Genomic DNA, 26635 nt, shown 5'->3' on the forward strand with positions numbered 1-26635 from the left:
GGTTGGAAGCTATGGGATGCTTCCATTTTTAGATGTTATGGTTTATAAAAGAACCAGATGGTGCTTTGGGACACAGTGTTCACCGAAAGCCAACACACACAGATTGGTATCTGCATTTTAAGAGTTGTCATCCACCACACCAACACAGTGGCGTCCTTAGGACTTTGGTACACAGAGCACGTGCCATTTCCGACATGGACAGCTTTACCCAAGAACTTGCACATTTGATGGCTGTTTTTAAAGAAAATGGATACTCCGAGAAGCAGATTTGTCAAGCTAGGGAGTTTGGACCATCACTGGAGGTGCATGAAGAGGAACGTAGATTGGTGGCCTTTCTTCCTTATGCTGGAGGCATATCAATTAATATTGGATGAATTTTAAGGAATTTTAACATTAAGTGTGTGTTCGGTCCACATTCTAAGATTAGGGCACTACTCGGCTCTGTGAAAGATGATTTGGGGCTTAGGAAACCCAGTGTATACAAAATTCCGTGTCAATGTGGAAGGATTACATTGGCCACTTGATTCGCACAGTTCATGACAGGTGTGTGGAACATTGCCGTCGTTGGAGACTACAACAGCTGGAAAAATTGTCAGTAGCAGAACACTGCTTAAATGAGGGACACAGTATGAAATTTGATGAAACTCTGGTAGCTGCCAACATTTCTGGTTTTTGGAGCAGTGTCTGTAAAGAGGCAATTGAAATTAGGTTGGCGGATAATTTAATTAATTGAGACAATGGGTTTCCTCTTAGCAGGACATGGAAACCTGTACTATCCTGCATCAAAATTTAACATTCTTTGGTGTGGCCCTGAGTGTGATATATTGTTGCTGCCAGTGTTCTACTAAGGGTGGCGCCACCTCCCAGTCGTGGAGACAGCAACCGTGATGGGCGGCATATGCACGGTGTACTGAACGGTGGCCTATATAGGATGTTGATTTGCAGCCTGGTGTCAGTTTTCAGTGGGACTCATCAGCTGAAGCAGCATTCTCCTGAAAATAGTGATCAGTTGGATTGCTGAAATATTGAGTCAAGTTGATTTTAGGATCCGTCAACAAACCTGAAGAGACTTTCATGTTTCTATTACATTTTGACTGTGAGTGGTTCTTCAAAACAGAGTGAGATATTGCGAGACTGTTGTTAGGATGCCTAATATTTTAAACAATTGCCTACTTGAGGTTCGTGAATTGATGCCAGATGTTATTCATGCTGCACATTTCTATGCAGTTAGTACTTTGTGTCTGTGTGTGGAATTTCTCCAAAAAATTATTCCATTGGTTTCAGTCAATGGAAGCTGGTTTTCTAATGCTTTCATTCAAAAATCACCAGTTACATATAGAGCATATGTTACTTAACCAAAGCATTTTAGAGCAACTATAAAATATAATTCCTGTTCAATATACACACTCAGGAATTTTAAACATATTTACTCACTTCTTTTCCCCTGTGCTTTATTGTTAATGATGTTTATATAAATCACCTTGTACAGAATTGAATGAACAGTGTTTTTCTCTAAGTTAAATGATAAACCATTTACTGAGAACCAATCAGTAGTACTTTTGAATATTTTGTTTATTGTTCCTTCTGTTATTAAATCTCCTTTTGGCTTGATTATGATCTTTATTTCCTCAGGAAAGAACACTATTTCTGCTTTATGAGTGTAAGACGGAAAGTCACATATCTCTAATATTCTAAAAATGTATGTATGTGTGTTTTTATTTATTAATGTGGTTCAACATCTCCTCCTAAACTACTGGATTGAGAATTAGAACAATTAACTACACTCCTGGAAATGGAAAAAAGAACACATTGACACCGGTGTGTCAGACCCACCATACTTGCTCCGGACACTGCGAGAGGGCTGTACAAGCAATGATCACACGCACGGCACAGCGGACACACCAGGAACCGCGGTGTTGGCCGTCGAATGGCGCTAGCTGCGCAGCATTTGTGCACCGCCGCCGTCAGTGTCAGCCAGTTTGCCGTGGCATACGGAGCTCCATCGCAGTCTTTAACACTGGTAGCATGCCGCGACAGCGTGGACGTGAACCGTATGTGCAGTTGACGGACTTTGAGCGAGGGCGTATAGTGGGCATGCGGGAGGCCGGGTGGACGTACCGCCGAATTGCTCAACACGTGGGGCGTGAGGTCTCCACAGTACATCGACGTTGTCGCCAGTGGTCGGCGGAAGGTGCACGTGCCCGTCGACCTGGGACCGGACCGCAGCGACGCACGGATGCATGCCAAGACCGTAGGATCCTACGCAGTGCCGTAGGGGACCGCACCGCCACTTCCCAGCAAATTAGGGACACTGTTGCTCCTGGGGTATCGGCGAGGACCATTCGCAACCGTCTCCATGAAGCTGGGCTACAGTCCCGCACACCGTTAGGCCGTCTTCTGCTCACGCCCCAACATCGTGCAGCCCGCCTCCAGTGGTGTCGCGACAGGCGTGAATGGAGGGCCGAATGGAGACGTGTCGTCTTCAGCGATGAGAGTCGCTTCTGCCTTGGTGCCAATGATGGTCGTATGCGTGTTTGGCGCCGTGCAGGTGAGCGCCACAATCAGGACTGCATACAACCGAGGCACACAGGGCCAACACCCGGCATCATGGTGTGGGGAGCGATCTCCTACACTGGCCGTACACCACTGGTGATCGTCGAGGGGACACTGAATAGTGCACAGTACATCCAAACCGTCATCGAACCCATCGTTCTACCATTCCTAGACCGGCAAGGGAACTTGCTGTTCCAACAGGACAATGCACGTCCGCATGTATCCCGTGCCACCCAACGTGCTCTAGAAGGTGTAAGTCAACTACCCTGGCCAGCAAGATCTCCGGATCTGTCCCCCATTGAGCATGTTTGGGACTGGATGAAGCGTTGTCTCACGCGGTCTGCACGTCCAGCACGAACGCTGGTCCAACTGAGGCGCCAGGTGGAAATGGCATGGCAAGCCGTTCCACAGGACTACATCCAGCATCTCTACGATCGTCTCCATGGGAGAATAGCAGCCTGCATTGCTGCGAAAGGTGGATATACACTGTACTAGTGCCGACATTGTGCATGCCCTGTTGCCTGTGTCTATGTGCCTGTGGTTCTGTCAGTGTGATCATGTGATGTATCTGACCCCAGGAATGTGTCAATAAAGTTTCCCCTTGCTGGGACAATGAATTCACGGTGTTCTTATTTCAATTTCCAGGAGTGTGTTTGCAACAAACTTTACACATAATTTAAAACCTTTACAAAAAATTTTCTCGATGACATCCCTCACAACACAGTAAAACTGCCAGGTCAAGCATGATGTTTTAATTGTTAATTCTTTACTACTAACTGTATTCACAACACTTTTGCAGACAGTATCAACATATGTGACTAAATGTGCCTGTTATGTCAATTAGGGAGATATGTCATAAACATAAAGATGTGTGAAAGCCTTCCATATAAGGCATCATGTTTTAACTTACTACTTCTGTACTACTTACTCCACTCGCGGCACATTTTGCAGACGGTATCCACATATACCACTGAATGTACCTGCAAAATTATAGTATTGCACGACTCATAGTTCAGGAGGCATTACATCATAAACTCAGATTTGTATGAAAAACAAGGTTTTCTTAAAACAAAGTGCAAATTACCCGGACTTTACTCTTCCAGTGTTTGACAGCGAGACCAGATAGTGACTTCCAACAAACTTCAAGCATAATTTCAAACCTCTCCTAAACTTTGTCAAGTGCTCAGAATTTGAAGCTGTTTCATGCAGGGGACTTCAATTTTTTAAAGACTTGGGGGTTTACTGGTTATTCCTTACTGTCTGGAAAGAAACCCTTTGGGGTTAAGAACTAACAGCATTCCATAGGGGTGGGAATGCTGCATTGTTATTGATAGCATTGAAGTCCCTGGAGAAATTTCAACCAAATTTATTGAGTACTCGGCCCATTATTTGTACAGAAATAGTGTGTGGTTAAGAAGGAATGATGTAAAAATGTACAAAAATGTCGTGTTGGTATTTATATCATGCATTTAGTTGACTTGGAATACTTTTAAAAGTATTATTTGTGTGCTCATTGTGTCAACCAGGTCGCGAGACTGAGCATTGCAGCGAACCAGTAGTTTTGTCAGCGTGTTTCGGGACTGAAATTCAAGCTGTGCAGCTGAATACCACACACAAATTTAGCATCCTCTCTGGAGCTGTATGGTGTAAAACTGCAGAGGCTCAGACATATGTGAGTGCAATTTATGGCACATACTGATATGTTCAGATTGAGAGGAGGGGAAGGAGGAGGACAGAGAGAGGGGCATAAAGAGATGGACAGACAGGGAAGGGTGGAGGAGTTGGTCTAATAGAAAATTTATTTACATATGTAATCTCCAGTCTCAAGAATTGGGTTGGTAGCAGAATTTAATCCGGTGGAATACCAGTAGTAATTTGTCGCCATTCAAAAGATTCATCATGAGAGCTACTTGACTTATCTAACGCAACCCTTTATTTAAAAATGAAGTGAACCATTTACTCATTGTATTTTGAAAACTATAAAGTCAAATGTCGTAGAGAGATCACAAAAAATCACAGTAGGTGAAATCTTATCATCTTGATATCTATCCAATCACTATCATACCCACAGTGATCCTCCTTGACCACCCCTCATAGCAGCTAAACTCTGCCTAGCTGACCTTTTCAACATGCCACACCCCCAAAACACCCTGCCAATGCTCCACCAAATCCAGAGCCAAAACATTCCTGTAACACTGTTGTTAACCTTTTCACCAAAACCCTTAGTTCCACAGAAATTTCAATCCTATCCAGAGGCCTCACCTTTTGTTCTACACCCAAATTTAACTAGGCTGGACTTGTCAAAGACTTACTCTCCTTCTCCCGATCCATGCAATGGAAGCACTCATTTGCCGCCAATCTCTCCAACCAAAACCACCCTGATTCCAACACTGAAACCTGCATCTTTCAGTTTGTACCACCATCTACATGTGATCCTTCCCTCCCTCCCCCCCTCCCACCTAATCACCTGCTGGTGACCGTCCAGGAATTCCTTACCTCCAGCTTAGCCTCACCGTCCTTCCCCAGGTCCGTTTCTCAGAACACCAACCTTGCAGCAGTAGAAGAAAGAACAGCCATACACAACCTCAAAAAAATTCCTGACCTGATCATCCTATGCAGACAAAGGTTCCACCACTGTTATGAATCACAGTGACTACCTGGTATATGACCTCCACCAATTATCTGTCTCCTCCACCTATAAACTCTGCCAGAGTGATCCTATCCCAGAAGTCCAACACAAACTCCAATCCCTGCTTCAAGCTTTAGGTGCTTTCCAGAGCATCTCCCCTGAATCCATTTCCCCCCTCACCCCTATGACACCTTCTACATGCTCCCCAAAATCCACAAACCCAAAAATCCTCGATGCCCCATTGTGGCTGGTTATTGTGCCCACACTGAAAGAATCTCGGGACTCATTGACCAACACTTCCAACAAATTGCCAGTAATGTAGCCTCCCATGTCAAAGACACCAACCATTTCCTTCACCTAGTCTCCACCATCCCCACCTCTTTACCTCCTGGACCCCTACTTGTTGTGATTTCCCTAAATCGCTCCAGGCAAATGCCGGGATGGTTCCTTTCAAAGGGCACGGCCGACTTCCTTCCGCGTCCTTCCCTAATCCGATGAGACCGATGACCTCGCTGTCTGGTCTCCTTCCCCAAACAACCCAACCCATCCCTACTTGTCACTGTTGATGCCACCTTCCTATACAGCAACATCCCTCATGCACATGGTCTTACCACTATTGAACACTATCTTTCCCAAATGTCCTTCAGACTCCAAACTCTCTACCTCATTCCTCATACACATTACTAACTTTATCCTAACCCACAACTACTTCTCATTGGAAGGGATGGTATATAAACAAATCCACGACCCAGCTATGGGCACCCACATGGTACCCTCCAATGCCAACCATTTTATGGGCCATCTGGTAAACACACTCCTAGCCTCCCAAAACATCAAACCCCTAGTCTGGTTCAGGTTCATTGATAATATCTTCATGATCTGGACCCAGGGTCAAACACCCTACCCCTTATCTTCATTCCTTCACAACCTCAACACCTTCTCTCCCATCTGCCTCACGTGGTCCTCCTCAACCCAGTGGCCACCTTCCAGATGGTGACCATATCCTCTCTGACAGCTCAACCTGCAGCTCTGTCAACATTAAACCCACCAACAGTACCTCCATTTTGACAGCTGTCATCCCTTTCACACAAAAGGATCAACCAAGTCCTTCACAGACAGGCACTATCCCCCAGACCTAGTTCACAAACAGAGCTCCCTTGCCATTTCCATGTACAACGCTAATCCTCCCATTACTTCCAAAAACCAGCCAATAAGGAGTGTCCCCTTGATCACCCAGTACCACCCCAGACTGGAATAACTGAACCACATCCTTTGCCAGGGCTTTAATTACTTACCATTGTGCCCTGAATTGAGTGACATCCTACCTGAGATATTTCACACCCCTCCTAAAGTGATGTTCCATCGCCCACCCAACCTCCACAACATTCTAGTCCATCCCTATGCCACTCCCAATCCCAATCTGTTGCCACAAGGATCATATCCCAGTGGACGACCCAGGTGCAAAACCTGCCCAATCAACCCACCCAGCACTTCCAATTGCAGTCCTGTCACCGGTTTATCCTATCCCATCAATGTCAGGGCCACCTGTGAAAGCAGCCATTTCAATTACCAGCTCTGCAGCAACCATTGCACAACTTTTTATATTGGTATGACTACCAACCAGCTGCCCTCCAGGATAAATGGCCACTGCCAAACTGTAGCCAAGAGCAAAGTAGACCACCCTGAGGCACAAAATGCAGCTGAACATAACACATTTGATTTCAGTGACTGCTTCATAAGCAAGCCCGTCTGTATCCTCCCTCCACCATTAGCTTTTCTGTTCTGCCCAGATGGGAGTTACCGTTACAACACATTCTCTACTCCCATAATTATCCCGCCCTCAACCTCAACCTATGGTAACATACTGTCCCCACACCCTCCACCCAACGGTCTCCTCACCCTCTGTCCTGTCATCTCCTCCCCATTCTCGTCGCCCACCCTGTTTATTTGCAGCCCCTACCAACACATCTGTTCATCTTTTCCCGCTCCTCTCCTTTTTTGTTCCTCCCCACATCCCTGCCCAACAACCTCCTGATGCTCTGCCTGTTGGCAGTCTAGTCCCTGTGCACTCCACCAGACAGTGTTCGTCTCCCTCCTGATCCGTACACTACTATCCCTTCCCCTTCCCATTGCTCATCCTCTCCAGATTGCTGCTTGCATCCCACATGATGCATTTGTGTGTGTGTGTGTGTGTGTGTGTGTGTGTGTGTGTGTGTGTGTGTGTGTGTTTACTGACAAAGGCTGTGGCCGAAAGCTTTATGTGAATGTATTTTAATCCTTTAACTGCTCTGGATGTGTTAACACGCACGCCTTTGTACCTGCCCCTGTGTGCTCTGAATGTGTTTATGCGCACACAGGGACAGGTACAAAGGCGTGCACGTTAACACGTCCAGAGCAGTTAAAGGGTTAATCATGCTTGTCTGCAACTCCATATGTCTTCATAATGGTAAGTAGCAATCTGTCTTTTCCTACATTCTTGATATTCCTACTTGGAGTTTCCATTGTTTGATATTTTAATAATTAGTCAGTGAAATGGTAGATACCGTGTTTGCTGGAGAGCCGCTCCTGGAATATGATTTGTTGCTGACTCAGAATCTTATATTTGCAGATATGCTCAACCATTCTAAAATACATAAGCTTTTCCAAAACTTTTAAAATGGATGTTAAAAGTGAAACCTGCTATGTTTCTTAAAGAGGGGCCTAACAGTGGCATACTTGAGTGGGTCTGAAAAGATACTTTGTGGAAGTGATGCATTAAATACATGGCTGAATACAGTAGCTATATCAAATAAATGTGCTTTTCATATTTTTTTCCTGAAAGAGCTTAACATAGTCTCAAATGGACAGAATGCTTATCATACTGATTGTCACATATACTGTAGTGCTTTTCTCTTGGAGCTGCCTGTTCTAAGTTTCTCATTCACACTTAGAATGTGATTGTTAAAAAGGCTTGCTATATGTTTGGTATCTTGGACCATACATTCATTATTTTTAGTTACTGGACTTCCCCATTTTCCTTCTAATGACACTCCATATCATTTTGATTTTATTTTCAGCACTATTATCTCTGACATGACATGCAAGCATTTTTATTTTCTTGTACATCTTCTAAATAAAGAACAGTATCTTCTGTATTATAAAAGAGCTGCACATCGGTGTTATTTCTTTTATTATATCCCTGATGCACTGGGAAATTGATTTTAGTAAGGGAGTGAAAAGAATTTATTAAAAGTATATTAAGTCAAGTGTTTGAAAATGAATGTACATTACCATTAACAAATTGATTGTCTGCATGATTGAGCAGAAATTTCATATTCTTGTTCCTATATGTCACTCCCTGCCCAAGAGCCACTTCTCCCACCCCCTCTTCCTGTAATTATCTTACTTTTTGTCATTGATTGTTTCCTTTGTAGGTAAATATTATACTAGAAAATCCACAATGATGCTGCCAAATCATCATTTACAGGATATATAGTTAATTTAACTTAGTGATGTTTTTGTGTGTTGTTATGAGAATTTGTCTAATGTAAAATTTTCATTTTCATCTTCCAGCCAGCAATTATGAAGCTGTGGTATTCACCTGGCAACCCACTTCATTTTGTGCGCTGTGTTATCTTGTGTGCTGGGGCCTCCTTCATTTTTGGATGGCACGTCCATGAGAAAGCTATTCTCATGGTAATAATACCCTTAAGGTTAGTTGTTAATACAATTATTCACAGTCTGTGTGCAATTACTATTAAAAACAGTACAGCGTGAGAAAAATATCTTGGTAAACTCTTTAAATTATTGTGAAGTTTCAGAATCAGGAATTTGTTTGTGTATTGGAGAAAAATTGCAGTTCATCCACATGCTTTTACACAATTATTAGGCAAGGCATAGCAAGCTAATGTAAATAACACCTCAAGCCACATGTCCTAGTGAGGTTGATTTTATAACAAGACTAGAAGCAGCTTTTTGCAAGGTGATATTGTTTAATTAGTCATATTTTCAGATATAGGCACCATAATAACAATCAGAGAGTAGCACACTAATGATGGCACTACACAGATCATATTGCTGATTTTAAAGTGCCGGAACTGAATTTTCTGTAAAAGTTTATATATGCTGGGCTAAATAGTTGCAATCACTCTATATTGATAAAATTGACCGCACCTTTCAAGCCATGCATTTACAAATTCAATTGATACAGTAAGTTTTGGAGCTGAATAATCACATCATCATTCAGAACAAAAATATTTGACTTTTAATCATGTCTTGCTCATTATATTCAAACACAAAATAATCAGATGAAATTAGGGCACATGTTATAACTTGCTGAAATTATGAGTACCATTAAAAACATGTCATGATGGTAGATATTTATTTATTGATAGATCTTTCAATGGTTATAGATGTTATTGGGGAAAGTGTAAAGGAACTTCTACACCAGAAAAAACAAAATCAGTTTGATTTCAGTGGGTATATGTTATAATCATTTCAGAAAATGTTGCACGTTCCATTTTAGTAGTATGAACAAATTCGAACTTTATAGAAACCAAGTGAGGTGAAATATTAACTAAACATTTGACTCATATTCAGCAGGATCAGGACTTGAACGTCCATAGGCTATCTGATTTCGGTTTTCCATGATTTCCCTCAATCATTTTTGGTAAACTCTGTGGTGGTTACCGAGCGAGGTGGCGCAGTGGTTAGCACACAGGACTCGCATTCGGGAGGACGAAGGTTCAATCCCGTGTCCGGTCATCCTGATTTAGGTTTTCCGTGATTTCCCTAAATCGCTTCAGGCAAATGCCGGGATGGTTCCTTAGAAAGGGCACGGCCAATTTCTTCCCCATCCTTCCCTAATCTGAGGTTGTGCTCCATCTCTAATGACCTCATTGTCGACGGGACGTTAAACAGTAATCTCCTCCTCCTCCTCCTCCTCCTCCTCCTCTGTGGTGGTTCCTTCATGGTGGCCACAGCTACTTTTCTTTTCCATCATCATCCAACTAAGTTAGTGCTCTCTCTAACAACCTCAGTATTTATACTCAGTATTTAAACTCTAATGTTTCTTCCATGCTGGAAACTGAATTCATAAGATGAAACCAGTATAAGATAAAGGTAAAAATTTCTCAGTCAGGTACAGAGCTGATGTGATTATAAATAAAATTATTTTTATTGTGTGGTTAGATGTTGCACAGTGCCACATACAAAGATGAGCTAAACAAAACTTCATGACCACTGGGATTGAATGCCACCTATTGGACCCAATGAATTGCACATGAAATGGAGCAGAGATAGAGAGGAATCATTCTAGCAACGAAATAAACTGCAAAAGGGGAAATCCATTGACATAAGTGATTTTGACAAATGGCAGATTGCTATAGCCTGGCACCTGGGAACCAGCATCTCAAAAGCGGCAAAGCAAGTTGTCTGTTCACTTACTACTGTCAAGAATATCTATGGAAAGTGGTGGTTGACGGATGCTGAAACCACGAGTAGGCGACAAGGTGTTGGATGTCCAAGCCTCATCACAGAATGTGGAGGTTGGAGGCTTGCCTGCTTTGTAAAGCAGCATAGGTGATGATCTGTGACAGACAAGTGACTGTAATACAGGTTGAGGTGCAAGTGTTTTAGAGAATACCTTTCAGCATACATAGTTGAACATGGAGCGTCTAAGCAGATGTCCACTTTGTGTTACCATGTTGACCTGGTGACACCATCAGTTACAATTGCAGTGGCCACAGGATCATCAAGATTGAGCTGTGGAGCAGTGGAAACATGTTGCCTGGTTGGATGAATCACAGATTTTGTTACACCAGTTCAGTGGTTGTGTCTGGGTTCACCATCATCCAGGCGAATGACTGATCAGAAAATGCACCACACCACGGATATGTGCCGTTGAGGGCAGTATTATGCCACAGTGGACATTCACCTGGGTTTCCATGGGTCGTCTGGTAGTAAACAGAGGCATCATGTCCGCTGTGAACTTCATGGACATTATTGTATATCAGCTGTTTCCATTCATGCTTGATGTCTTCGCTGACTGCAACAGCATCTTCAGCAGTGTAACTGCTCATGTCATAAAACGAGAATCACATAACAGTGGTTTGAGGAGCACAATACTGAATTCAAATTAAAGTGTTAGCCACCAAATTCATGTGAGTTGAACCCAATGGAACACATGTGGGACACTATCGAGCACTAACTCTGTACCCAAAAACCATAATTTAAGGGAAATGTGTGAACTAAGTGTTGACATCCAGTGCCCACCATACCACCCAAGCATACCATAGACTCATCAAAGCCATTCCATGCAGAATCCCTGCTGTATTGCATTCTAATGGTGAACCAAGATGCTATTAAGTGTGTGGTCATAATGTTGTAATACATCTTGTGTGGAATATTTTGGATGATAAGTTTGTGAATCACTTCTGGATATGAACTGTGCTTTCTTCCATATGCTGAGCACAATTTCCTGTAGCCTTAAATTCTGTATCAAATCTGGTAGGCATTCCATCAGACCCCAGAGGTTTGTTCTACATACATCAAAAAAGTTTTGCATCACCTCGGATCCGAGAGTTCCGGAACCTGTACAGAAAATTTGAATAGAGATCAACATAAACACCATTTCTGCCTTTTTTATTGCTCATGAAAACCATATATTGCATGTTGTACCACCCAGCAGCAAGACGTTCAGAGGTGGTGGTCCAGATTGCTGTACACACGAGTGCCTCTAATACACAGTAGCACGTCCTCTTGCATTGATGCATGACTGTATTCGTCGTGGCATACTATCCACAAGTTCATCAAGGCACTGTTGGTCCAGATTGTCCCACTCTTCAACGACAATTCAGCGTAGATCCCTCAGAGTGGTTGGTGGGTCATATCGCCCCCAACAGCCCTTTTCAATCCACCCAGGCATGTTTGTACGGTTCATGTCTGGAGAACGTGCTGGCCACTCTAGTCGAGTGATGTTGTTATCCTGAAGGAAGTCATTCACAAGATGTGCACAATGGGGGCACTAATTGTCGTCCATGAAGATGAATGCCTCGCCAATATGGTGCCAATAATATTGTTGCACCATCAGCCGGAGGACGGCGTTCACGTATCGTACAGCCATTACGGCGCCTTCAGTGATCACCAACAGCATATGTTGGCTCCATATAATGCCGCCCCAAAACAGCAGGGAACATCCACCTTGCTGCACTTGCTGGACAGTGTGTCTAAAGCGCTCAGCCTGACTGGGTTGCCTCCAAACATGTCTCCGATGATTGTCTGGTCGAAGGCATATGCAACACTCATCAGTAAAGAGAACGTGATACCAGTCCTGAGCAGTCCATTCGGCATGTTGTTGGGCCCATCTGTACCACGCTGCATGGTGTCGTGGTTGCAAAGATGGACCTCGCCATGGATGTCAGGAGTGAATTTGCGCATCATGCAGCTATTGCGCACAGTTTGAGTTGTAACACGATGTCCTGTGGCTGCACAAAAAGCATTATTCAACATGGTGGCATAGCTGTCAGGGTTCCTCCAAGCCATAATCCGTAGGTAGCAGTTATCCAATGCAGTAGTAGCCCTTGGGCAGCCTGAGCGAGGCATGTCATCCACAGTTCCTGTCTCTCTGTATCTCCTCCATGTCCGAATAACATCGCTTTGGTTCAAGCTGATGATGATTATTATTATTATTATTATTATTATTATTATTATTATTATTTATGGTGGAGGGCGCTAAACACCTAGGTCATCAGCGCCCTTGCATTAATGCTATACCGAAGAAGATTTTCATAATCTATGGAAGGAGATCAGTAAACTGTAAAACTATGTTTGATCCCACCACAGAAAATGTAAAGCAACCCCAAAAAGATGAGGTTCAGAAAAGCCCGTAATAAAACCCCAGCGACACAACGGGATAATTAAATAAAATCAAGGAGAAAATACCTGTAAGGATGCTGTTAAAAAAGGGACAAATAACAATGGTTGGATGATGACTTAAAAATAATATACGACCTAGCCACTCTGTGACACATTAAGATATCACACCAAGTATTTTGGGAAGAATTCTGGTCACCACACAATATTTAGGACACGAACAACACTCGCCACGTTATCTGTTAAAATAGAGGGAAGATCCTGTGAGAGACCCAGTTCAACCCTCAGATCGTGATATAAAACACACTCAGTTAAAAGATGTTGTACTGACAGCTGCGTCCCACATCTCTCACATACTGGGTGCTCCTTGTTGTAAACATGACTGGAACGGTCACGGGGTTGCCAAGAACGAAAGCGTGGTGGGACTAAATGGGGGCGGCCCCCGAACAAACGAAACAAATGGGGAAGGTGGACACGAACAACAACGGACGACCGAGCAAGACCTGACGAACAAGAAAAGAACACGCAAATAGCAACAGGGTCACATGTGAAACCTCATGAATCCACAACATCCACTTGTTCACAGAAACCAAGATTAGATTAGATTTACTTTCATTCCAATTGATCTGTAGTGAGGAGGTCCTCTAGGATGTGGAACATGTCAGAAAAACAACAATACATGACAAATATTTACAACTAAAACAAATAAGCTAATGTACCATTCCACAGGTCCCAAGTGGAATGATCGTCATTTTTTAATGAACACTAAGAGTCATTTTACAAATACTAATGTACTGAATTTAAAATAAAAAAGTTTTTTATTTATTTATAAGGTAATAAACATGTAATACAACTACTGTAATACTTATTTACAATGAACACATTACTGCACTGAAATGGTGCAGAAGTTAGATTATACTTACACACGCACACACACACACACACACACACACACACACACACACACACACACAAATTTTCAGTGAACACATTACTGCACTGAAATTGTGCAGAAATTATGTTGTACTTATATACAAATCAGTTGGTTTTTCTAAGAAATTCATCAATGGAGTAGAAGGAGTTGGCCACCAATAAATCCTTTAGGCTTCTCTTAAACTGAATTTCATTGGTTGTTAAGCTTTTTATGGCTGCTGGCAAGTTATTGAAAATGTGTGTTCCTGAATAATGCACACCTTTTTGTACAAGACTAAGTGACTTTAAATCCTTGTGAAGATTATTCTTATTTCTAGTATTGATTCCATGAATTGAGCTGTTGGTTTGAAAAAGTGATATATTTTTGATGACAGATTTCATTAAGGAATAAATATATTGGGAAGCTGTAGTTAGTATCCCCAGTTCCCTAAACAGGCTTCTGCAGGATGTTCTTGAGTTCACACCACATATAATTCTTACTGCACGTTTTTGTGCCCGGAAAACTTTAGCTTGGCTTGATGAATTACCCCAAAAAATAATCCCATATGACATTATGGAATGAAAGTAAGCATAGTATGCCAGCTTTTTCATTTTTATATCCCCTATGTCTGACAAAATTCGCATTGCAAACAGAGATTTATTAAGACGCTTCAGCAGTTCTGTGGTGTTCTCCTCCCAGTTGAATTTATTATCAAGCTGTAATCCCAAGAATTTAACACTGTCCACTTCTTCTATCTTCTTGTCATCGTATGTTAGACATATACTCTTGGGACACCCCTTACAAGTTCTGAAGGGGTGTCCCAAGAGTAAACTCGCTATCTGTAGGTGAGATGTCGATAGACTAAAGCGAATATCAGACGCCTGCTGATCGAGAAGCAGGCGCTTAAATACCTGATAGAGTATGTTGCTATTGGCTGCTGGAACCACGTGCTCCACCCTCACATTATATGCAGGCCAGGAGTGCGCGCGCAGCCATGGCTTACGGCGCGAAGGCTGGAGAGACCTCTAGTGGCAAACAAGGTCCATGCTGTCTGGTGCGGAAGGGCTACTTCTTTGCACCTTTGCGAGCAGAAGGAGGTGACCCATGGTCGCACTGAAGTATTGATGGAACATAGTTTATTGTTCCTCACTTCTAGCCACTGGGACTCCCACCAACATATGGCTTTCCTAGTCACAAATGAAGTGACAGCCCGCAGAGAGACTGAACAGCGGGCAGGAGGAGGATGGGAGCAAGCCTGCTTAGCAGCAGCATCAGCAAGTTTGTTTCCCTGGATGCCTGTGTGCCCTGGAACCCAGCAAAAAATAACTTCCTTGTTTTGCCTTCGCAGGAGAAGGAGATTGTCCTGCACTTTTTGCACCATCCGATCTGCTGGGTACTTCTGTCCAACAGCGAGAAGGGCACTTTGAAAACCAGAGCAGATGATAAATTTTTTGTCACAGCGCTGTCTCATCTGCTCCATTGCCCACAGGATAGTAAACAGTTCTGCGTAATAAACTGAAAACTGTTCTGGGAGCCCTATCCTGAGGACAATGTCGGGGAACACGATGGAACAACTGAAAACATCTCCCTGCTTAGAACCATCTGTGTAGATGGTAATAAAATCTGAATGGCTATGTAAAATTTCATTAAATTTTATTTTAAAAACATGGTATGGGGTACAATGCTTCTTGTAAGCAGTCAGTTCTAAAAGGAATCTAGGCCTTGGTAGTAGCCAGGGGAATGCCCCACTCCACCCCTGGCTTTGGACCTTAATGCCCCCAACCTGTAATAATTCAAGGCTCTCCCTTGCAAGGATCCCAAATGGCCATGATGCTTGTGGTCGATGATTGAACAGCCGTTCCAGTGGCGGCTGAACAATGTAATTGGATGCTGGTGATGTAGGAACGGACTGTGCCCTATATGCTTGACGTATGACAAGTAGATGATGGTGAATAGACAGCGAAGGCTCACGAGCCTCTGCACCCAAACTACCAACAGGGCTAGTGCGATAGGCCCCTGGTGACAGCATAATACCCTCGTGGTGAACTGCATCCAGCATTTTAGGGTATGAAGGCCTTGCTGACACACAGATCTGGCTTCCGTATTCAAGCCGGGGTCGCACAAAGGTCTTATTTAGTTGGAGCAGATGCACTGTGTCGGCTCCCCAAGACCTATGGCTGACAAATTTAGGATGTTTAAGGCCTTGAGACATCTCAGTTTCAGTTCTTTAAGGTGTGGCAACCATGTTAACTTCTCATCAAAGATAAGACCCAGATACTTCACCTGTTCCTTAAAAGTGAGAACGGTGACCCCCAGGTTTAAAATGGGCAAATTAAACAGACAGCAGGAATGATTAAAAGCAACACAAACTGTTTTCTCTAATGAGAATTTAAAACCTGTGGTGCAAGACCTTTCCTCCAACCGCTTCATAGTCAGTTGCAATTGCTGAGTAGCCGTGGTGAGGCTGGAGGATGCACAGAAGATGGAGAAGTCATCCACAAATAAGGAACATAGTACTGGACGTCGCACTGTGCTTGTAATACTATTGAGCTGTGACACTTAAAACACTCCCTTGGGGGACACCATTCTCCTGCTTAAAATGATCAGACAAGACATTCCCAACCCTGAATCTAAAAGATCTGTCCGAGAGAAAGGACTGTATGAATGTCGGTAGATGTCTACAGAATCCCCACTGATGGAGCTGCGACAGAATATTATGCCTCCAAGTAATGTCGTAGTCCTTTTCCAAATTGAGGAGAACACCGATAAGGTGTTGCTTACAAAGGAAAGCTTGTTGAATTGCAGCTTCGAGCAGGGTCAGATTATCGAGAGTGGAGCGATACCTCCTGAACCCACACTGTGAGCAACTGAGTAGGGACCTGGTTTCCAGAATCCACACTAGGCGCCAATTGACCATACCTCCAATGTCTTTCCTATGCAGCTTGTCAGGCTAATACTACGATAACTATGAGGGTCTGTCCGATCCTTAGCTGGTTTTAAAATTGGGATTAAAATAGATTCCTTCCACGAGTTGGGAAAGTCGCCAGTTATCCAAATTTTATTGAAGAGCTGAAGGAGGACTTCGTTCGACCATCAGTCCAACTGTTGCAACATGCTCTAGGTTATCAGATTGTTTCCAGGGGTTGTATCACAAGCAACTGACAATGCAGAATCCAGCTCTTGAGAGAGAAAGGCTGGGTGTACTCTTCCATGTTGGTGGAACGGAAATCAAGATCAACCTTCTCCTGTGCCTCCCGATGTTGACAGAAGGTGGGATCCTGGCTGGAATCGACCGTAATGAGCTTATATGATTCAGCCATTGTTTGAGTTATATCCCTTGTCGATGTTACAAGAGACCCTTGTATTCTTACAGCTGGTATTGGTGGTCGAGAGTAGTGCCTTGAGATCCTCCTAATGGCTTTCCATACTTTACAAGCGTGTATGGACCTATTGATAAAATTCACGAACTCTTGCCAAGACCTCTGCTTACTCTCCCGAATATTCTCCTCACCTTTGCAAGCGCCATTAAAAAGTTTGCAAGATTCTCATCTGTAGAGCATCGATTGAATCTGTGCATTGCTGTGCCTGATTGCAAAACGACGCTCATTGTTCCACCAAGGGAGATGCCGCTTCCTAGGTGTTTTCATAAACTTTGGGATGGATGCATCAGCAGCATGGTGAATCACAGCTGTAATGTGATCCACCCAGTCCTGGGTGCCATCACATTGCTTGAAAGCAGCTAACTGTCTGTAAATCATCCCATTAGCCTTTTTGAACAACCTTCTTTGTGGTGTTCTTTCAGGATCTGCTACATCAGGCAAATGGATCCAGGTAGGGGAATGGTCACTACCATGAAGGTCATCGTCCACTGCCCATTGAGCAGTATCCCCAGGAGCAGGTGAGAAGGGCAGGTGAGCAGGAGGAGAGGTCTATGGAGGTAGACGAACCTGTAGCAGTGCTAAAATGTTTAGCTTGTCCCATGTTCAAAAGTATGAGATCTGTTGTGTGCAGTAGGTCCTCAAGTGCCCGAACCTTTGGGCAAACGGTGTGAGAACCCCATAGTGCACTGTGTGCATTGAAGTCCCCCAAAAGGAGGAATGGGTGGGGGAGTTCATCAAGAAGATGAGTGAGGACCCCACTGTCAAGAGGACCATGAGATGGTAGGTACAAAGAGCACACAGTGAAGTCAACATGGGCCACTATCCGAACAGCAACCACCTGTAGTGTTGTTGTTAGGGAATAGGTGAGGAGTCAAAAGTGTCCTTTATGACCATGCAACCCCACCTTTTGCCCTATCACCAGTAAGGTCATCTTTTCTGTAAAGATCTCCAAGTACAGGTGTCTCAGTCTCTTCGAAATGAGTTTCTTGAAGGCAAAGGCAAAAGGGTCTGTCCTGTACAAGAAGTCTCAATTATTCAAAATGAGTCCTGTATCCATTGATATTCCATTGGAGTATGGGAGCCATTTCATCAACGTGGTCTTGATTTACCTCTTTCTTTGCTCGGAGGTGATGAGGCGCTTTTAGAGCAAGGCAGAGTGATGGGACTGACTGGGTCTGGTGATGAGGCATCAAAATCCATGATTTCTGCATCAGTCAGATGTGCCAGAGTGACGTCTGATGGTGCTCGAGTCAGCTTTTTGACCCAAATGTTGAGTTCCTTTCCCCGCTCCCTTTCCTAGCAAGAATGAGGGCGAAGTAGGGCAGTGAGAGCCACCTTTCTTTGAAGAAAGTTGGCATTGAGAGGCACTCTGCTTTTGGGGTGTCTTCGGGCTGTATGCTGTGGAAGCATTACTGGTTTCTTCCATTGTAGCTGTCTGGATCGCTATGTGTTTCACTCGGCTTTGGCACATGCAGGTGCAAGCACAGGTGCTCGTGGTAGATAATGGTACACTGGACGTCATCTGAGTCGAAACATCAACCTTAATGACAGGTTTCTGCACCAAGGAAGCACAAGAAGTGGCAAAAACAGGGGGTTTCATTGCCTGATAGTCCTTTTTGGCTTCTGCATAGGGGATCTGCTTGGTCGCTTTGATTTCCTGAATTTTGTGTTCCTCTACAAAAACAGGGCAGGCTTGGCTCCAGACTGGGTGGCTCCCAGAGCAGTTAATGCAGACTGCTGGAGACGGACAGTCAGTCCCAGCTTCATGGGCTGCCTTTCCACACTTCCCACAAGTCGCTTCGACTCTGCAGCTTAGTGCTTTATGGCCAAAACGCTGGCATTTGAAGCATTGCATAGGGTTAGGTACATAAGACCGAACCCTAAGTGAGAGGAAACCTGCCATGATGTGTTCAGGTAGTGTCGTAGAATTGAAGATCACAATAAAAGTGGCAATCTTCTCAGTCTCTCCATTAGTCTTGCATGTCCTTTGTTCCACATCTATGATCCCCTGTGGTGTCCATTCTTGTTTCAGTTCAGCAATGTCTATGTCCATAATATCACGGCAGGTTACCACACCTTTGCTGGAGTTCAGGGAGTTATGCAACACAATAATGATGTCATACTCACCCAATTTCTGTGACTTCATAAGAAGTTCCACCTGCTTTGCCCGGTTAGTCTCGACAAGGAAGGAAGCATTTCACAACCACTTAATAGACTTCAGGGTACCAGCCAGCCCTTCTAAGCCTTTATGGATATAGAAGGGGGACACTTTTTCAAACGTCCTCTCCTTCCTCTTGATGACTACAAAGTTGTTGTGATTCACGACTCCTTGAGCCCCATTACTGATAACACGTTGTGCATCAGGAGGTCTAGCCTCCCTCATTCTTTTTGATGAATGGGTGTGAGAACTCCCAGGTGGTACACCCTTCCCGCTGGGAGGAGAAGGAGAAGATTTCGAGGGTTCCATCGCGGTTCTACGAGTAGCTAGGGAAATAAGGGTCCACTCAGACAGAGCCCCACGTGCCTGAGTAAGCCTTATACAACTGAGGTGCGGTAGGTTCCCCAGACGTTGCCCGCTAACAATTGTTCCACCTCAACAGCCATGCATCTCATCAGCGCACAGCACACCTTGAGATTGAATATGTGTGGGTGTTTTTTTGAGGTTTATTCCAACCTCATGATCCGGGTGGTCAAGCCAAGATCCCCATTCCCTGAGACACATAACGTTCCACCACCACATTGCACAGTGGTCGCTGAAGTATGCCCAGAGCTTACAGTGGCAGGGGACTGGTGGCATTTACCAGTCCACAGCTCAGGAACCCCAGTGTCACCAAGCCTGTACTCAGCAAACAAATGCTGAGCCCCTGAGGGCGTTTACTCCGAGATGCCTGGATACTTCCCTTGTTGAGAGCCCTTCCTGGCACAAAGTAACAATGCAGACGCAATTGAACAGCAGTATTGATCGTCTAGGCATGGTTGAACTACAGACAACGCATGCCATGTACCTCCTTCCTGGTTGAATGACTGGAACTGATTGGCTGTCAGACCCCCTCCGTCTAATAGACACTGCTCATGCGTGGTTGTTTACATCTTTGTTTATTGACATCTCTGAACAGCCAAAGGGACTGTGCCTGTGACACAATATCCACAGTCAACGTCTGTCTTCAGGATTTCTGGGAACTGGAGTGGTGCAAAACTTTTTTTGATGTGTGTATTTTAGCGGTTTCAGCTTTCTCTCATCTCCACTTATTGCCGATAGAAAAACTGACAGATTAGGAGCCATACACTATGTAAGCAAACAGCAGAGTAAAAAAATGATAAGAGTGTAACTACGTAAGCGCCTTGTTCCAGCGGGCTTTCATCATGTATGTAATTAATGAAATACCTTAGCCTAGATCACTGGTCAATATCAGTATAATGGTGCTCAGCCCAGCAATAACCACTTTAATCATTATGGTGGAAGCACATTTCTGCTAATGAAAACTGATAATATTTGGTAGTCTAAGGGAGGAAGTAGAGTGGTTTACAATCCAAAATGGCCAAACTGAATACCAGTTTCTTGCATTACAACCCAAACCGCTCTAGCCAATGTCTGGTGGAGTGAGAACTTGTGATGCTGTTCATTTTGATTAAAAAGTTGTGATGTAATTTAATTGTTAACAGTTTAAAACTGTAACAAATATCTTTTATTTGCAGCTTGATGGCTGTGGTATGGAAGAAGGAAGCCCAGGCATATCTTCTGCTGGCTGTTGCTGGTCATTACTCTCTTTTTCCGTTGATCTTCACTGCAGCCGAGTTGCCAATCAAGATACTACTGCTGCTTATGCATTCAGTGTATTCTTTCTTTAGCCTGTCGGGCTTGTTTGATGTACAGGTAAATCTTGAATTTCCATTTTTGCTCTAAACTTGGATAATATTAAGTAAAAGGTGTTTTCTTGTACTATATCAATGTTGTGAAATAAAGTGTTTTACTGTTCACACAGAAATTTTATGTGAATAGATAGTGTCTGAAAAGGAGGCATGCTATCATTGAAACAGTAACTGAGTAACAGTTTCTCTTTTACAGTACAGAAGTTAATGTTTCTAGGTTTGCATAATGAAAAACGGAGCATATAGTCATTAGCAACTACCATAACTTGATTTATTTATTCCACAGAAACGTATGTTTAGCTGCTAAAAAAAATTTAAAAAAATCAAATGACATAAAATGCCCTGAATAAATGTGTGTGTGTTTTAACATTCGTATAATTGATGGCGTATTTTGAAATCCTAAATTCTTTGCTTTTGCACACACACACACACACACACACACACACACACACACACACACACATGTGTACATTTAACTTTCTCATGTGCAATAAAAATTATTCCAAGTTATTTAACATGAGGTTTATTTTTAAGTGTACTGCTGCTAGCATTTGTATATTGAATTAACTGCATGACACTGTACTTTTTACAGGGCATGGAACGCACTTGGGCATTACCACTAATGTCCAAGGCTGAATCAGTCTACCTCCTGGGTTTGTTTCCACTGTTTATATTTGAGACTGTTGTGCACTCACTGCTGAATCTGAAGACATCTCTCCCCTTCCTACCTCTTCTCCTGACTTCAGTTTACTGTTCCATTGGTATTATTTATGCATGGCTGAAATATTACCAACATTTCTTATCCACTAATGAAGTCAATCACAAGCGAAAAGCACACTGACAGTGACTGTAAGTATAAAATAAATAAAGCGCTATCTGCTTGAATGTACATATGCTCAAGTAAAAATTGTCAGTGAGGAAAATCTCAAAGCGATAAATATTGTGTTCATTTTTATCATTTCATATCTCATTTTCAGTTTATAGTTCACCCCAATATTAAATAACATCAAAGCATTCCTGTTGACAGCATGGTGTGTAAGTTGAAGTGTTTACTTGACCTGGATACAACAGAAAATGTAGCATGCATCTTGTCATAACCATTTAACGCCTTTAATACCTTCAAGTGAAGCACAAGCCATAGCTTATCACATATAATAGTAGTGCAGAACTAACGCTCTTTTACGTTCTGGTCAGCAGTCGAAGCTTGCATTAAACTGTTCTTTATTTGCTTCTTTGTTATATTACTTGCACTTTCTACTACCTAAAAAACATATTTTTACCTGGTCTTTCTATAACTGGGTCAAACTACTTACGTAACCAGCATGTATGCATTCATATTCGCAGTCTTATAGATCACATTAGAAAGAGCAACTTCAGGAGTGCGATACAAGTAAGGGCTTAAACTAACAGAGAAATACAGATGTCAGAAATTAATTCTGTATGATTTATTACTAATTAACTGTCATTAAATTGCTACATTCCACTTGCTCTCGCATAGGCAATAAATGTATATAAAATCATTAGGGAAGCCACTTCTTTGAAAAAACTTGCTGCTGCTTCTGTTATAGTAAACAAATACTGTTTTCTACTGCTTCATACTTAATAACTACATGAACAAAATTGAAAAGGATAGATCACTACTCACTTTAAAGATGACATGTTAAGTTGTAGGCAGACACAACAAAAACACTTTTACACATTGAGCTTTCAGCCAAAGCTTTCTTCAAACAAGCAGGCCTGCTTCACACAAGCAGGCAGACCCTACGCACACATGACTGCTGTCTTGGCTGCTGTAGCCAGAGGGAAGGATCATGGGTGTGACAGGTGTGTCTGATTGTGTGACTATGTGTGTATTTTCTTTTCTGAAGAAAGCTTTGGCTGAAAGCTTAATGTGTGTCAGTCTTTTTGTTGTGCCTGTCTGCAGCTAAACGTCTCATCTCGGTGGAGTAGAAATCTATCCTTTTCAATATTTTTGATTTTTCAACCTGGCCTTTCCATTGTTTAATATTTACATGACTATACCAATGGATATCAAAGAATACAATTACCTGTGTATTAAAAGAATAGGAGGTATTTACAATGACTATCTGTACTTGCTGGCACAAGATTTTTTGTACCATTGCTTCTAATTTACATACTGATATGATGTGTCATTGTTGGTCCTTTAAAAAAATCTTAATTTCTCGAATCCTATCTGCAGGCAGCTTGCTAAAGAACATTTCTCTAATGTGTTGCCAGAAATGTTTGAATCTTTTGCATTAAAGATTTCTTGCAAAAAGTTTTGCACCACCTTCTTGAATTACGTAGTTCATGTTTTGATCAGATACTTTTTTCCCAATACTTTTTCAAGAAGAGGAAAGAACTACGTAGATTCACCTGTGTAATGGATGTAAAAGTGGACCTGCTTCCTCAGTGCAGTCCATTAAGAGCCCACTATGTCTCCAGAAGTGAATGGTGCAGAACAGCCTGTGTACACTCTTCGGTCTGTTGACATGCCTCAAAGGGTCATTTAGAATTTAAAGCACGTAATGTGTCACTTTATAACAAGAAGGGTTATTAGTATTGGACGTTGCCTGCTGAATTGTCACACTCCACAAAATTTGAACATTCATCCGCAATTGTGAGACACAAAAACATGGAAGATCTATTTCATAGTTGTTACTCATGGTAATCATTCCAGCTGATGACTATCTACAAATTACGGCTCTATAGGTGCTGAAAGAAGAATGCAAAAGAACTGTGTCTCATCTTTTTGGAGGCGAATAGAAGGAATGTGCTGACCTAGACAGTACACAACTGTCTCTCCATAATCAGTTTAGTCTCTAGGCATTATGTCAACAATACAAAAATTGTGTAACACCGAGATATTTGAAGAATGTGGGCAAGTGAACTTCTGAAACAGTACCTGGATCAGTGGCCTCAGGTTCTCTTCACCAAGTGCAAAATTCTTCTGAAACCTGATCATCATCATAGGACATTGTGTAGTGGCAAGGTACCAAAACACATCTCCAGGCAAGCAGTTCCATAGGTTCAGCAGCAAGGTGGTTTGGGTTTGTATCATTTACAGATGTCAAATGCCTCTCGTTTCTATAAAAATGTAATTTGAGGGGTGTGCAGTACCGGATCAGTATCCTCCAATCAATGTCTGGCCTTGCAGTAAACATATTTTGGTTTCGTGTTTCAAGACAGTAATATATGAGCACCCAGTGCCCAGCTTTTGAAAATCTTCCTTGAGGTCCAATAATCAACTGAATAGAATGGCCCACAGAATCTGCTGCTGTGAAAAATGATTGAGCATGTTAGAGACGAGATGAAACTTGCAGTGTATAGTTGCAGAAAGCTTCATTACTCACTGGATGACCTCAGGAGGGCAGCCTCGAAATGTGAGGCAGGCTTGAACAGCTGTATCTCAACCACCTCATGAATAGTATGCCAAAGAGGATCCAAGCACATTATAATACACAAGTTTGAACAACACAGTTTTGAATGTTAGCCAACAGCATATTCTGATTTCTCTGATGTATACCTTTGAACAGACAGCCTATATTTTAGTTAGTGTTTTATTTTTGTCTGACAGTATAATGTTTTTCCCATATGGCTTAATCTTTCATTTCTGCTCTCCTTTAATCTAAGCAGAACTTGTTCACAGATATGCAAGCAATGCAAACATTTTCCAGCAGTTGGTTACAGTGACCTAATTGATCTTAAGGATGGGTAAAATGTTTTGCTCTCACTTCCAGATATTTAGTAATTTTGTATTACTTATGGTGGACACAGCTGGTAGGTACTGCTAATGAAATTCTAAATTGAAAATAAGGAAATTAACTCTTTGTGAGACAGCAAAGGCATATCTACTGACAAATTGCAGAAACAAATATTATGCTGTAAGGTGAGAAACATAAGATAATAAAAGGAACAAATAAATGATGAAATTTTTATTTTTTTATAAAAAAAGTGCATGTGGTTTCTTTATTGTAAGGAAGAGATAGATAACAAGTAATAGAAGTTAATTGAATGGCATATAATAAATGAATGGCAGGAAATATTTCAGTTCCTCAGTCAGGAGGGAGACTAAGTACATAAGCATCTGACTTCTGTTTTCTACCATATGTATCTTCTGTTGAAAGGTTTGAAGGTGATTTTCCTTGTGTGAGTTGTGCTTTTTGTGTGTGTGTGTGTGTGTGTGTGTGTGTGTGTGTGTGTGTGTATGCTGAAATGCCTGGATCCATGGAACCTTGAGCAGTTCTTGTGTTTGATTCACCCTATGAGGTGCCATATTGGTTTGGTGGAATAATATTCCATGCAAGTTTATTTTAGGCTGATTCTCCCAGGTTCTTTTAAAACATTCAGTAAGGTGTACTCCACAATAAGGAGCCTGCACTTATTGACCTGCCTTCTTAAAGTGTAACAGTGGTAATGCGTCCGCTTGCAGCAAGGAAAGGTGTAAGCTTGTCTTTTGCCTAAAGTTCTTGTTCTCTTCAGTTTGTTGGATGAAAATGACTGAGAAAGATGCAGATTTTTGGATCAAATGGTACAACTATGTTTCTTCACTAGTTACAATGGTGAATATCAATTTGAACACCAGAATTAAAACTGTGACACGTGTGTTGACAAGCTGCTGATGTCCCTGAATTGGACTGTGCAGTAATTGCAAAAAATCCTGACGTGAAGATTCTTCTGTAAAATTGTAGGTATAACTCTTGATCAAGCTCAAGGATAGACCGAATTTGTTGGCAGGTGGATTGCATATCAGCTTCACTTATTCTCCAAAAGCAAGGTGCATGTATCTGATAACAGATGTATGTAGGTACTTGGACCAGTTTTTAATCTTTGAGGGATTTTCTTTCATATTTGAATCCATTGGACGAACAGCTGACAGTGTCTATGACATAAGAAGACTCAACAAATGCCAAATAAATTGCTCAGGGTATGAATTTGCGCAGAAATGCTCATATTTAGACTCCATGGCTCACACCAAGGGAGATGGTGCAGTCGTTACGACACTGGAATAACATTCAGAAGGATCATATTCATCACCGACCATCAAGATTTAGGTTTTCTATGATTTCCTTTATTTACTTTAAGTGAATGCTGGCTTGGTTTATTAAAACAAAGCCATGCTCACCATCTGTGTCTGGTACAGGGCTGTATGCCATATATAATGACCTCAATGTTATCAGGGCATGGGCATAAACACTAATTTTCCTTTCTTTATCATTGCCAACTTGCAGCTTGGTGTCATGTTGACAGTTTATAAGAGTTGCAATTTATGGAAACTTAAAACAGCACACTATATTAGAAGCAGATATTCAATATCTTTACTGAAACTGTGATAGTTGATCCAAACCCAACCACCTTCAGAACTTTGTGAGGGGCTTGGGTGTGAGAAATTAGACTGGCTGACACACAAATTAGAAAACATGTCTCCAGCTTTCTACA

General features: G+C 42.4%; 1 protein-coding gene across 2 annotated transcripts in view; it reads left to right on the forward strand.

The window, feature by feature from the left end:
- Positions 1-26635, forward strand: part of LOC126095319 (probable dolichyl pyrophosphate Glc1Man9GlcNAc2 alpha-1,3-glucosyltransferase) — a 122909-nt gene that overhangs the window by 48753 nt on the left and 47521 nt on the right. Inside the window, exons 7-9 of one of the 2 annotated variants that reach the window (XM_049910125.1) lie at positions 8735-8874; positions 21023-21200; positions 21789-22045. In XM_049910125.1, coding sequence (XP_049766082.1) covers positions 8735-8874; positions 21023-21200; positions 21789-22037 — 567 coding nt within the window. In that variant the 3' untranslated portion in view covers positions 22038-22045. Of the gene's footprint in view, positions 1-8734; positions 8875-21022; positions 21201-21788; positions 22135-26635 lie in introns of those variants that run through there. The other variant, XM_049910124.1, reaches the window with a different exon arrangement.

Source organism: Schistocerca cancellata, chromosome 8, assembly GCF_023864275.1.
Source record: "Schistocerca cancellata isolate TAMUIC-IGC-003103 chromosome 8, iqSchCanc2.1, whole genome shotgun sequence".
NCBI lineage: Eukaryota > Metazoa > Arthropoda > Insecta > Orthoptera > Acrididae > Schistocerca > Schistocerca cancellata.